Here is a 14,583-nt window from a genome sequence, read left to right on the forward strand (position 1 = left end):
GCACAACAATTATGTCACTAGGGGGGCTAACACCCAATGGTATTAACCCCTGGTTCTCCAACTAAAAGGCATTATTCTTCATACATTCAAACCCTGATTTGAAATAGTAAAAAATGTTCAGCATTTGGATTATCCAGTATTTTTACCACTCTGGCAAATTTAAATGCTTAAGGCTGTTGCCATGAAACCACATACCAAACAGTGCCAATGATTCCTGGCAGCTGGATGTTGCTGGACAAAGGTACCACTTTTCCTAGGTCCATGTGTGACTGGTTCCAGCAATCCTGTTCTATTCGTAGAATCTGTTATTTTCGTAGAGTTATGGGACTTGCAGTCTTATTAAACCCAGTATAAAAGGGCTACACGTTTCAGAATTCGTTTTTTTTAAAGAGCTGGACTAGTTAGTTGCTCGTGGAACTTGGAAACTTGACACATATTAGTAAATGGATGGTAAAAGGCAGCAGTAGTCGTGACATGGTGGCAATACATCGCTGAAATGGTGTTACGACCACGGGCCAGTACCAGCGTATTTAATGGCAAGTTATCAATTAAGCGTTTAGTGCATTCAGTGACTTCTTTGCAATGTTGAACAGGAAGAATAGACTTGTACACGAGAGAGCAACCAGCTCTAAGATTTCTCTGTGATAATTTGTAATTTACTCCTGATGTTAGGGTGGCTTTTTCCTGAATTTCAGGAGTATGCCCCGCTTACTCATTAAAACCAAAAACATTTTTTTGCAAATCAGGCCCTAAGATGACGATATCTTTTACTTTGTCACAAGCCACCATAGTATTTGCTTTACCATCCTCTCCAACTTCTCTCTTTTCAAAGTAAGACTCTTCCTTCCTCCCCCATCACTACTCTACACTTTAGGAGTCACCTGATTTGTATGTCACAGGTAACAAAAAACTCAGTAAGTACATGTAAAAAACTAAAACAGAGCACAATCCTGTATGTCTTGCTCTTCAGATGAAAACATATACCTCAATTGGAACTGCTAAACTGTATAAAGGGGAGAATCATACAAGGAAATAACCACTTATATTTGTAACTTCCAATGAAGTCTTGAGTAGAAATGAGACTTCTGGTTGATGGGGAGATGTGAAGGGACACTTTTAACCCCTAGACTCACGTGCCCTTCTAATTTGGGACCGCAAAAACAGCTTGATGGATGGGGGATCCTGTAAGGATGCTGTGAGTATAAGTCTTCCAGTTCCGTAACGCACAATGTTAGGGGTCTCCTGCAAATGTGGTGCAGGCCTATATATCACATATATTAATTGGACATTGGCGGAATGGGAGCCCTCAGAAGTACTGGGGCCCCATGCACTGTAGGGGCTGCAAGGGCCTGTCTTATATCCACATGCATGTGAGATAAGCCTGCTTTAACAGTGCACCAGGGATAACAACCACTCAGAGTCATTTCCAGATCGAGAACACATTAAACAGGGAAGGTGTCCATCCAGTAGATACAGAGGTCTGACAACAATGAACCAGTTATTTCATTGAGGGAGGTCAATGGACATCAGCTAATAATGGCTTAGGGAGTAGGACATAATATTTGAAGAATCACAGGGGCTCAAACTTCCAATCAATCTGGCGCCATTAGAATTCCGAAGCTGCACACTCAGACTCTCTATGGTATATACATTGAGTTATTTGGATTATTAGTTAAAATTTAGCGTGTACCTAACTTTACGACCTGCCCTATTCCACTATAATTTAGACTTTGCAGCTGAATTATCCTGGGTGCAACTGCAGCCCACCATTATTGGTTATGTTTCAATGTATTTCTTATGTGCCTGGAAGGGGTGAAGTCATTCAAAATAGGCAATGGGTCCTCTACTAACAATTTCTGTGTGCACCCTTCTAACATTATGTACTAGAAAATTAGCGTATCACGTCAGTCTAGTTAAGAAAATGGCATGTTTGAAGAAAGATGTCTCTACATTAGAAGTCTGCATACTAAAGTCCTCCTTTTTGTGAGACAATCATGCATAGCTGCCTTTAAAGCAGTGGCATGCAGGGCAATAAACATGTCTAACCAAAACAATCTCACTGAACTATTATTAAGCCTGACATCTATTGAAACCTACACTTCATCTATCAGTGAGGCGGTGGACATGGACAAATCCTTCTGATGTGCCGGCAGGTGATAGTTTCTATTTAGTAGCTATCATCTATCTCCAAGGAAAAACTTCAAGGTGTTCAAGATTGCAATGCGACACATCCAAACATGTAAGAAAAATATAAAATGAATGGTAGGACCACTATGCTCAAATTATGGCAACAAATTGCAGAAAATAAACGAGTTTGTGATCTAGGACCCTTAGCTAGTGGTCCATCCGCGGGTATTATTGGTCCACAAATCCATCATCATGCTTCATTCCCAAAGCTCATATAACATTTTGAGAGCACAGGTATAAAAACTACAGCCAGTGTTGTGTAGACTGTGAGTGAGATGCAGCTCTACGGAGGTTCCTGCTAGGATTTTCTATCTTGAGGGTTTCAAAAACGTTGCGTGAAGCAGCCCTTCTCTTGAAACAGGAAGAGCTTTAGAGAGGAAGCAGTTAGTTTCCTCTGCAGACCTGAATTGAAGAAAAGGTGCAAGCAAGACAGCACTTTGAGTAGTCATGAAAGAGTAAACAGATAAGTGCTGCTTGAAAAGGAAGACTTTTAGTTTAGTAGAAAGATAGTTCAACAGTGTAGCCCCTAGCTGTCCACCTGCACATAACAACCACTATCTTTTAGAGCCAACTGGGCCATCAAGGTTTTAAGCAGTCTTGACTGGAGCATATTTCAAAACTGTTTCTCCTGATTGGCCCTCAGGCACTGCTTGATTCACCGGAAATCTGGCACATACTGTGGGACAATTGTTTCACTCAAAGGAAGTCTATTTCTCACATGCGATCGAGTGGTGAAACCATAAGTTTCAAATACCCAGACTACAAGGCCTGATGCTATTCGCACTTGCACTGCTGCATCACACCCAAAACATGAGATCCAACCAGATATGGACACTGAAAGCTTCAACTAATCTCTGAAAAGCCTGATGTTATCTGCAGTGGTCTCAGTCTTTACTAGGGATTGAAAACCCAAGCATCAACTAACTTTAATTAGGAGCCCTCACCTTGTTTGCATACTCCTTGGTCCAATTAATCGCAGCTAAAAGAATTCTCAAATTGGAAATAGCAAGCTTTAATTCAAATTGACTACGAGGCGTGGCATTCTCAAACTGATTGTCAAATTCTGGCACGTCCTAGGAACCAACTTAGTCTATCACCCAAATCTAACAGCGCCCCAACGCCAGGAGCGTGTCTTTACTGCAATACTTATCAGTGCACAAGCCTAGAGATGGTAGATAATTATCCACAAATAGAGTCAAGACTAAGAGGAGAATTCACGGGTTACTAGCTCCACCTGCAGCAGTGCTTGAAATGGAAAAACAGAAGTGCAGGTACTCTGTACCAGAGTACCTGCTTGTTTCTAGGAAGTGCCGGTACTCTCCAATTAAAAGTATTACGTCTCTCTTGAGAAGTGCCGGTACTCTCCCTCTCAAACTACCAGCCCATTTAAAGCACTGTCCGGCAGTAAAACTAAGTTAGGGCAAGTTAAAAACTAAGTTAGGGCAAGTTAAACACATGATTGGGCCTAAAAACAAGACTTCACATTGTCTATGGATTACAAAAGGAGTTGTGCATTGGGGCCTTTAATGGTATGCACCGACCTGCGCACGTATGCATAAATTAATGCCAGGCCTCTTGCTACATCCTAGCGCTTTTATTTGGTCGCTGCCTTTGCTATGAAAGAGGTAGAGCACATCCTTGGCGGCATATCGGCCATGTTGCCTTTGGATGGGTTCACAAGGTGTTAATCCTTCTGCAAGTCACTTAAAACATTTCTTAAGACCGAGGCATTATTTAACACACATCTGCTGAGAAGCTTCCTACTGCAGAGCTGGCTCAGGGCCCACATTCTTTTGTTCTCGCGCATACCTGGAGCTGTAAAGGGCTGAGTCCAGAAGCGGCAGCAGCTGCCATTGTTGATGGAATGAACTGCACGGGGTAGTTATCACCTGTCGAAGAGAACAATGTGATACAGGTTTAGACAATGAGCTGAGAATAGCAGCCGACAAGTGAAAACACAGTCCTCCCCTCTCCCGCGCTCCGCAACACCGCTCTAAGCCCAAACATCTGCAAAAACAAAAGGCTGAGCTGGGCACAGACTTGCAGCACTACCTGGGAGCTTTGTGCGAAGAGATAGCTGATGGGCAAACTGGCAAGCAAGGAATGCAGTGTTTTTAAGATTTTATTTAAAATCTGAAAGGCACGTTTCAGAAATGTTGACTTTGTAACCATTGAAGCATTACCCTTTTTTGCAAGACATGAGGAGAAACACATTTCTTATGAAACTAGCCTGAATAACTCTCAGAAGAAACAAGAACCAACTCTTCTTCCAAAGGAAAAAGTAACAAGAGAGCAGAGGGCTGGCTTCACAAGCCTAGTGTGACACATTTCCAGTCAGCAAGCAGCTCACCACTGATGTCCAATTGGAGTTTCCGGCCACACAGTTCCCTATCCACACATGGGACCTGCATGTATGGAGAGGAAGGAGCCGGTAGCATGAGTGTTTAGCAGCCTAGTCCAACAAGCATAATGACCGGGGAAGATCTACTAACCTATGTGCAGACAATGGTGCAGCCCAATGCAAGTTTGTACTGAACTAGTGGACTTTTAGAATAAATTCTAACCTACTATTCTAACTAGTTGCTACCTTTGGGACGTATTACGCTACTAGTGGGCGCACAAAAAAGATTGGTAAATCTACCATGAAATGGCGGCCATCCACCTCCCCCTACTTTGGATGCCATGAGGCAGGTCAGTGAGCAAGCAGGACATGCACAGGCCCACAGACCAGTAGTGATCTGCTAAGGGAGCACAGCTCCCTGGATAGTATTTGGAAGATATTTCCCTTGAACAGTAACTGACTTTTTCCTCTAGCCTTAACAAAGTGACAGAAATAAAGCTATGTAAAGAAATGCTCACACCATGCCTGGATATTGATATGTGCTGGTCTTTATTTGCACCTTCCCATGAACCAATCATGTGGTTACGGCACCTCAGATGCAGGCTACTCTCTTTGTGAATGAAGTATGTACCTGCCTCTGTGCCCACCACACACGTGAGCAGGCCGCGGATTATGATTTTACATAAGTGGTCCTCCTGAAGCATTGTTTGTGCACGTCTGCTTTGTAAATTTAGGCCTTGTAAAAAAGCCCTTTATATTCTAATAAGGACATCTGTAGAAGGAAAAAATGGTGTAAATGTGGGCCCAAAATGTGTAACAAAATCATGTGTAAAGTTTAGTGTTGGCTTTTGACAGCTGAGGCAAAATATGCTTGTGGTCTCACTACATTGTGCTCTATAGAGGTATCAATTTTACCCAAAATAACTTTCCCACATGAATCAAAATGCTGGCGTTAGAAATTTCAGTCAGGGAGACCAAAAACGAACTGGTTGAGGACTACTAGCATGTCCTCGTCAGCTGACAATATGGCTTAAAGTGGTAATACTTGCTACCGATGGCTGCAGTGATTTGCTGGCCATGAGGTTGCATCCACGTTAGTCTAAATAGCTCTCCAGCCGTCGGAGACGGAAGTGAGTCTACCTAAAATGGGTAATATTACGACATCTCATTTACATTGCCTAGAAATTGAAAAAGTGCATTTCGAAGAGCTATTAAAACGTAATTTTACTGGTGGCGGCAACAAGGCAGAGCAATACGGGGAAGCTCACATTTCTACTGCCTGTGTTGAGTGGCTTCTTTGGAAGCAGTGCTGGGCTCAGCTGACAGAACCCTTTATTTGAGATACTAACTTGTGACAGGCGATTGTGGACCTCGTAGACCTGTAAATTGATTTTTAATCTGGAATTCCATGAGGTTAGTCCTTCTATACTTGTGTGTAAAAAAGCTCAGGCAAAGTCAACATTTTTAGGAAGGTGTTACAAACTACCATCACCAGAGCCTCCTTTGAGCACTGTTGATTTGGAAATTAAGTAAATCATGCACAGATTAACCGGTCAATCAGCCCTTGATCATTTAATTAGACTTGTTAAATCTCGTCTCTTTGTTTCTGCTGGTGGTGACCATGGCTGCTTACAAAGACCAAGAAAAGGCCATTCTTTGCCTAGTAGCTCTCCAAAGACAGCGCTGATGGCCACCACTACGGGAGCTTGGATACTGGGAGGGCCAGTGACGTAACAAAACTTGGAGGGGCTCCCTTAAAAGATACTTGGAGGTGCCCCCTTCCGGCATCAGTCAGTAGCTGTCAGGCCAGGGTACAGTACTGAGGGGGACCCCTGCAGATCTGAGCCCCCGCAGTGCAGTGGCTGCAGGGGGGCTATGTTACTCCACTGGGGAGGGCACACCCACAATTTATGTCCTGCTACCGTCATTTTTTATAGCACGCTTCTACCAGTAATGTCCTTCCCCATCCCATTAGTGGCAGACCACACTTGCAATGCCGTGCCCAGTGAGTGGCGGACCGCGGACTTCACAAACGAGCGAAGAGCGCGTGGCTGATGGGTAGACTAGAGAGGAGGAGTATGATGTTGCAAGTGAGACATCTTAGGAACCAAGCTCATCCCTGGCTTACAAGAACATTAGCACGCTTAATCATATCAAAGAGGAGAAGAAGGCTGGCACCGAAAAAGCTCAACAGTAGGACGTGGAAGATAAAAACCAATCCCTTGACGGATACATTACACAATAACAGTGATTTAATGCTGTATCACTTTGGCTTCCTATTTAAGTCAGCGTGATGTGCTTTCTGCAGGCTACACTTTAATAGGCTGCACCTCAGCCCCATTTTGACATTTCTAATAATCAAGCTGTTTTGCATGAACTTTCTCACATTCCCCACGAAGGAGAGCTGTGACGAGGATCATGTACAATGCACGAAGGAGGGGGCTTCAAGGGGGGACTAAGGAATCCAGACTTTGTCTAAGGATCAAAAGCTTTCTCTTCTTTCTGATTTATATCCTTTTTTTAGAGCGATGACAATAACAAGCTGAATTAACATAATTAGCCAGTTTGCCTGCCTTAGCGTGTAACACTAAGCAGGGTTTGGGTACATTATGCAATGTATTCAAATTTTAGACATGAAAATGATTAGCAGCAGCAGCAAAACGTTTATGTTGTTTTTACGAAGAGCAGATCATGTTGCAGATGACATACTGGCTGTGTGCGCATGAAGGAGCTTTCACAAGTGAAACAGAATAAACGGAGCTTTTAAATTTTAACAGCATCCATATAAAAAAAATGAGACCGCTGATGCTATGGAATATTTAGAAAAAAAAGCATTTAGTACGAAGCTGAACATATCTAAAAGTGATAAAATACAGACTTGTTGTTCATTATGCATTTCCAGCATGAAAGGCAAGCCTAGAAAGTCGACCTGTGAGTCTTTCCGGATCGTTGTGAGTATTTCTATGTGTTTGGAGTGTTTGCATGGCATGATCCATGCATCAGTCAGAAACGGCAGTAGGATTACAGGTGGCACACGTGCCCCAGCCAAATTTAACACTCCACCCTCTGAAGCAAAAGGCCCTATTTGCTGCTTAGAAATGCAATACACTGCTCTCTGCTGCCCTCTGTAGGTGGTGGCATAAGGCAGATGTCTTACCATACATTTTGGGTACACTGGCCCTGCAACCAGCACTGCTTGCTTCATATTGTTCTGATCCAAGATGGGGGTCAGATGGTGAGAAAATCATGAAAAAACAGAAAAAAGAGACATAGTTTAGATGTTTCAAAGTGTACTTTTAGCTTAGAAGGCCTTGTAGCCCATAAAACTCAAGAATGGCTGACAAGAATACATCACATGGATTGCTGTCAGAGTTGTTCAGTGGGATTGTCAGTGGCACTAACAGAAACGGAACTGTGATCTTGGTAACTGGGTCATGAGATCTGACAACGACATTTGGTTAGTCCAGAAAAGTCATAATCAAAAGCACATTGGATTCTGTGTGGCTTGATTAGAAGCAGCTGAGAAGAATAAATGTTTAAGTACTCTTTTCAAGCTTGAACCCAAACAGTATTCTCGCAGGCCCTCTTCACAAGTTGTGGTTGTTCATCCAGAGCTAAATATCCAGGTGAAATGTTCCATCTCACAACTCTACATCTCTTCGGAACTTAATTATCAGCTTTGCCAACTGCGGCCTACTTATTCCATGTGCAGAGACACAGGTTGTGTCCATAGCGCAGCAGGGGCAGAGGCTTTTGGTGGTATCACAGCCCTGCCTCCACCGACCCCTGCAGAAGTATGGGAGGAGTAGACAATGCACCCCACTGACAGGCATAAACCCACAAACCTACCCCACACCCCTACCCTCACGCCTCACTTCCAACCGCCCCTCCCCCCACCCACCCACCGCCACCAGCCTCCCACTGACACTTTCAGCTTGCTCAGAGCTGATGGAAAATGTTGCCAATTTATCCCTTGGTATTGGGGAAAGCTGCCTGGAAACAGAACCAGCATTACTTGGTTTGGGCAGTTATCCCCCATTCAGCTGGAAAACAACTCATAATTGCTGGAATTTGGTGTGGGGACACTGGCTTTCATCGGAGTTTCTGATCCCCTATTATCCTCCCACCATATCCTGCGGTACTTGTAAGGAGGGTCTATGTGTTTGCATTTTTATATTTATTTTAAATTATATACTTGGTGTTCCAGTTATACACATACAAGTTGTTTCAGACTACAATCTAAACTAAACAGCAAGAGAAGGATTCAGGAAATGCTAATTGTTGACTTGTAATTTTTGCATGTTAGTGATAGATTTGAATCTGAATGTGAAGGGTTTTCCCATTAAATCCCTTCAAGGTAATTCTCTTATATAATGCTCAGAAGTATGCCACAATGTATGAGAGCTCTCCATGTGAAAGGTACAGATTCAAGTCCAAACCAGATTACGGGTAATCTGATGGTACAAATAATTTGAAGCCTCTTCAGTGCCCAAAGCAACATACATTATGGTTTCCATTGTGTGCTACTGATCTTACCACAGTTTCTCAGAAGTCTAGCAGTTAGTCCATTTGCTGGCAGTGGCACCCACAGCAGGGTGTCCCAGGGCTGAGTAAGTCAGGACTCTCCCTCCTCATCTTCCACAGGAGTGTACATTGGCCTAGCTGGGCAAGTGCACACTCGCACTGGCAGCTCCAAAGAGGCATCTCCTCGTAAATACAGAACCTCAGTTTCGGGTGCCACCTACTTTTGGGCTTATGGATGTGCCAAACTTACGCACTCACTCCTCTCCAGACCCTGAAACTTGGCACTTTGCCAGCACCTTAAAAAAACGTGTTCACATAATGGAAAAGTGGGAGCATTTATTGTGTCCTACTTCTTAATGTATGAATTTGTATCCAGTAAATTTCTGTCTGACATAGTTTACCACATGAGGTGCGAGCAGTCAACTGCTCGTAAGTGCTAAGTTGCTTATTGTGAGTTTCCAATCCACATGGCTCCTCTCCATTATGTCCATAATACCTCATCAGACTGTTGAGCACAGTGTGTGTTCGTACACAGTCCACTAACAATTGCCTTCTGATTGCGCTTGGAGCTCCGCTACAATGCCTCCGCTAGCGCCGTATTGTGCCGATGTCCTACAGAGTAATGTTCAAAATATCTGATCGTATTTTTCCCCCTTCCATGAGGTTGATTTTGGCTTGCATATTTTTTTTCCAGCAGATAACTAGACCAAATTATTTCCTGGCAGTTACTGACTGGCTGCTTTATGGTTAAATAATTCCTTTTATTGCCCAGAACACTCCAACTAAATTATCTGAATAAAGAGGATTCTAATTTAAGTTAAACAATGTTTCTCGTGGTACAGAATTCTGCTGCATTAAGGAGAATGATAATGTGGAAAGAGAGGCTGAATTAATGAAGCTTTAAAAAGCAAAGGGAAACAGCCATTCAGGCTAGCAGCATGGACTGCATCGCTGGCCTACCAGCATGGACAGCCTCATAGGCCATTCTGAAGGCATCCTTTCTTTTAAATATCATGAATTATTCATCCTGGAGCTATAGAGCCTGAGATCCTCCTTGAATACTCCCCCCCAGACACAAACTTTACAAGTTCAACTTTAATATTGTGTTAGCGCTAAACATTTTTGTTTGAAAATATTTATTTGAAAAATATCGCTCGAGTATATAAACGCATCAATGCCTGTGTAAATGTACATATAGATGCATGTGTGTGGTAGATGTTTAATCATATGTACTCAAATAACACACATCCCTTTACATTTTTGTAATATTTATCGTTTAAAATGCTATATTGGGGCAGGTGACTAAACATGGAACTGAGTTTTAAGTGGGCCTGGAAAGAATTTTGATTAAGCTAGTGTAATTTGGAATAAATGTGGTAATTTCACGTTATTCTTTGATACGGAATTACCAATAATTACGTGACTACTCCTCCTCACAACATTAAGAATAATTTTGGGGAAAAAATCCTTACACGTGAGCTTGCTATTTGTGTTCTACGGCATTTAGCACTCTTTCTTGGCGCAAAATGCATCCTCACATCGATTGTGAACGCAAGGGGGAATTTTGTGCTAAGAAAATACTGCCACATGCCGTTGGTAAATTGGGGAAACATCCAATCCCAAGAGCATATTTATGAGAAGGAGAGGCTGCTCACACTCTCTATTTGTGTTCTGTTCTTTAGGTCGAAGGCCTAAAAGGCTGCGCTTGCGCAGTCTTAGGCCGGAGACTTAATGAGTCTGAGTAGCGCCGAAGGTCCCGCCTCCGTGCCCCATCTCTCCTTCATTGGCTGGCTTCCTAAACGGAGGCCAGCCATTGGAGGAGAGATGAGTCACTCCAAACAAGCCCCGTCCTTTTCGGATTTGGGGGCGTAATTTTTGATGTTCTTTAGACAGTGACGTTGCCTGTCACTCAGAACATCAAAACCACGCCCCCAAATCGGAAAAAAATTTCGGAGTTGCTGGCGCCATTTTGGTTCACCGGTTGAGGAGTCCGCATCTCTGCTTTCCTTCCCTCCCCGGTCAATCCGGTGTAGTTCGGGGTCATATTTCCATGCCCCTGGCTCACTTCGGTTCCCTGCGATCCCCCTTCCAAGTTCCCTTCTGCCCAACCCGAGAGCATGCCCCTGGCTCACTTCTGTTCCCTGCGATCCCCCTTCCAAGTTCCCTTCTGCCCAACCCGAGAGCATGCACGGCGAGAAGCACAAGTACTGCAGCGCCGCCATTTCAGCGAGGGTGAGGAACAATTACAAGGTGAGTTCTGTGTGTCGGGAATGTAGTGACTGGGGTCGTGAAGGAGTTATTTGCAGTCTGTCTTCCGTTTTTTGTGCCTCTGTGTTCCACTGTCTGTGCTCCGGTTTGTGTGCCTCTGTGCTCCCCTGTCTGTGTTCCGGTTTGTGTGCCTCTGTGCTCCCCTGTCCGTGATCCTGTTTTTGTGTTGCTCTCCTGACCCTCCCCCCCCTCACCGCTGCAACTGGGCCTGGATGCCCGCCCAACCCGCCTCAACAGCCCGGAGCCCTCACATGGAGCACAGCGGGGTTCCGGGGTTTAATTAAAAAAAAAACAACGGGGGTCTCGAGCACACCACCACAAATGGGTCCGGAGCCCCCACCAGCAAAAACCCTCACAGAACCACCAGAGCTCCGCATGGAGCACAGGGGCACCTGTGGGGATTCAATTATTTTTTTTAAACCAGCGACGCTCGGGTTTTGTATTTTTTCTTTGTCCCTCTGAGACCCCAGTATTGCGGAGGTCTTTCTGTCCCTCCCACCCCCCCCCCCCCTCCCGCTGCCATGAAGATGTCCGCTATGGAGGCTCGTGACCCAGGGACCGAAGCACTGGGGTCGTGAAGGAGTTATTTGCAGTCTGTTTTCCGTTTTTTGTGCCTCTGTGTTCCACTGTCTGTGCTCCGGTTTGTGTGCCTCTGTGCTCCCCTGTCTGTGTTCCGGTTTGTGTGCCTCTGTGCTCCCCTGTCCGTGATCCTACCCGAGAGCATGCACGGCGAGAAGCACAAGTACTGCAGCGCCGCCATTTCAGCGAGGGTGAGGAACAATTACAAGGTGAGTTCTGTGTGTCGGGAATGTAGTGACTGGGGTCGTGAAGGAGTTATTTGCAGTCTGTCTTCCGTTTTTTGTGCCTCTGTGTTCCACTGTCTGTGCTCCGGTTTGTGTGCCTCTGTGCTCCCCTGTTTGTGTGCCTCTGTGCTCCCCTGTCCGTGATCCTGTTTTTGTGTTGCTCTCCTGACCCCCCCCCCTCACCGCTGCAACTGGGCCTGGATGCCCGCCCAACCCGCCTCAACAGCCCGGAGCCCTCACATGGAGCACAGCGGGGTTCCGGGGTTTAATTAAAAAAAAAACAACGGGGGTCTCGAGCACACCACCACAAATGGGTCCGGAGCCCCCACCAGCAAAAACCCTCACAGAACCACCAGAGCTCCGCATGGAGCACAGGGGCACCTGTGGGGATTCAATTATTTTTTTTAAACCAGCGACGCTCGGGCTTTGTATTTTTTCTTTGTCCCTCTGAGACCCCAGTATTGCGGAGGTCTTTCTGTCCCTCCCACCCCCCCCTCCCGCTGCCATGAAGATGTCCGCTATGGAGGCTCGTGACCCAGGGACCGAAGCCACTTCATCTTTCGCCATTATGGAATCTTTACCCGACTGGCCAGGCTCACCACATTTTGGCAGCAGCAGCTTTCAAACTCCGGCGCTGCCACCCATTCCTTCCGCTTTTGAGTGAGGAAATCCAGATCCTCATGCAGCCACTGATCTCCCAGGTCGCTCCCGCAGCCATTGATTCTCCCCGGGCCCTGCCTTTTCCTATAACCCTTTAGTCCACCCCTGTGTCTTTGTTCACCTGCTCGTTACACCCCTAGTGTGTGCCAGCTGCATGTAAACGCTGCTTCAATGCCCTCTGCACAGTTATCTGCTAAAACAATTGTTGCAACCCATGTCCATGCTCTTTAGGGGCCCCTTGCCGCAACTTTCACATTCTGTGAGCACCTTTACTTTGTGCCCCAGTGTGTATGTTTTCCCTACATCCGTCTGTGGTCTCCCCGTCTATACCAGCAGCTCCAATTTTTGCGCCAAATCCCCTGTCCTCCCTCGCTTGCTGACAGGATGTAAACGCTGCTTCAATGCCCTCTGCACAGTTATCTGCTAAAACAATTGTTGCAACCCATGTCCATGCTCTTTAGGGGCCCCTTGCCGCAACTTTCACATTCTGTGAGCACCTTTACTTTGCGCCCCAGTGTGTATGTTTTCCCTACATCCGTCTGTGGTCTCCCCGTCTATACCAGCAGCTCCAATTTTTGCGCCAAATCCCCTGTCCTCCCTCGCTTGCTGACAGGACTCTGAAGCACTACAAGGCTCAGTCACTGAATAAATAGTCGGTGACTGCAGTTGAGCTTGCTCTACGTTATCCAGCCACCTTCATGCTCGTGGTTGTTCAGAGTTTGTGTTTGCAGTTCATACTTGATGTGGTTGCACCCCCTCACAGTTTTAACATTGCTCCAGCTGCAATAACCAGTAGCGGACTTTTTTTTTCTTTTGCCTTTCACGCGGACTGTTACATTTTCACATGTGACTGCAATTATTTAATACACTGGTGCTTGTTACTTGCAGGGAGATAATTCTCGAGGTTGGGCAGGGACGAAAAGGATTTGTTTTGAAACTATTAGCATTCTGCCCCTGAGGAATCCGTGGGTGCATTGTTGTGTCTCTGTGTGTGTGGGGGGGGCTTTGTGTGTGTGGGTAGGGCTCTGTGTGTGTGGGTAGGGCTCTGTGTGTGTGGGTAGGGCTCTGTGTGTGTGGGTAGTGCTCTGTGTGTGGGTAGGGCTCTGTGTGTTTGGGTGGCTCTGTGTGTGTGTGGGTGCCTCTGTGTGTGTGGCTTTTTGTGTGTGTGGCTCTGTGCCCGCGAATAATCTCTAGTACTCTCTAATGCTCACCCATTGCCATTGTAAATGACAATACCATTTATTTATGTTTTAAAAAAAATGTCATGAGCAATGCCAATAGCTCTACCTTTAATAATGCCGAGACCATTGCATTGTAAATGCTTGTTTTAGAGCTATTTCTTAGTACAAAATGCATCCTTGCGGCCATTTTGGACCTGAAGGGGCATTTTTGCACTAAGAAATAGAGCTAATCACAGAATTACCTTTCACGCATAATTCAAGAGTATTCTCACTGAATTTTTAGGTAATTCCATGTCATTATGCTAAATGGAATTTGGCAAGTTGTGCCTACCCATAGTTTTAAGCCCAGCTTCTACTCTTGACTAAGTGGTATAGTTGTCACAGAGACACATAGACGAGCTACAGGACCTAATTTTTCGTATATTTTCACAATAAAAATGAAATAAACACTGAACAATGGTTTATTTCAGTCTCCCATTTATTGACTTCTCCGGTCTATATTCCATAGAAATTGTGTTTGTCTTGTTCACGAGGGTCTGAAAAGAATCTGGTTTGTTAAAACAATACCAGGTAAATGTGTAATGTACACATATGCATAAATAGATGAGCGTGATTAAAT

General features: G+C 45.0%; 1 protein-coding gene across 9 annotated transcripts in view; it reads right to left on the minus strand.

Moving 5' to 3' along the window:
- SOX6 (SRY-box transcription factor 6) overlaps positions 1 to 14,583 on the minus strand; it is a 790,083-nt gene that overhangs the window by 178,267 nt on the left and 597,233 nt on the right. For 8 of the 9 annotated variants that reach the window (XM_086956030.1, XM_086956031.1, XM_086956034.1 and 5 more), the window contains 2 exons: positions 7,686 to 7,739; positions 3,997 to 4,076 (listed from right to left, as the gene is read on the minus strand). In XM_086956030.1, the coding sequence (XP_086812156.1) occupies positions 3,997 to 4,076; positions 7,686 to 7,739 (134 nt within the window). The remainder of the gene's footprint in view (positions 1 to 3,996; positions 4,077 to 7,685; positions 7,740 to 14,583) is intronic. The other variant, XM_086956035.1, reaches the window with a different exon arrangement.

This window comes from Lissotriton vulgaris, chromosome 2_1 (genome assembly GCF_964263255.1).
Source record: "Lissotriton vulgaris chromosome 2_1, aLisVul1.2, whole genome shotgun sequence".
NCBI classification, from domain to species: domain Eukaryota; kingdom Metazoa; phylum Chordata; class Amphibia; order Caudata; family Salamandridae; genus Lissotriton; species Lissotriton vulgaris.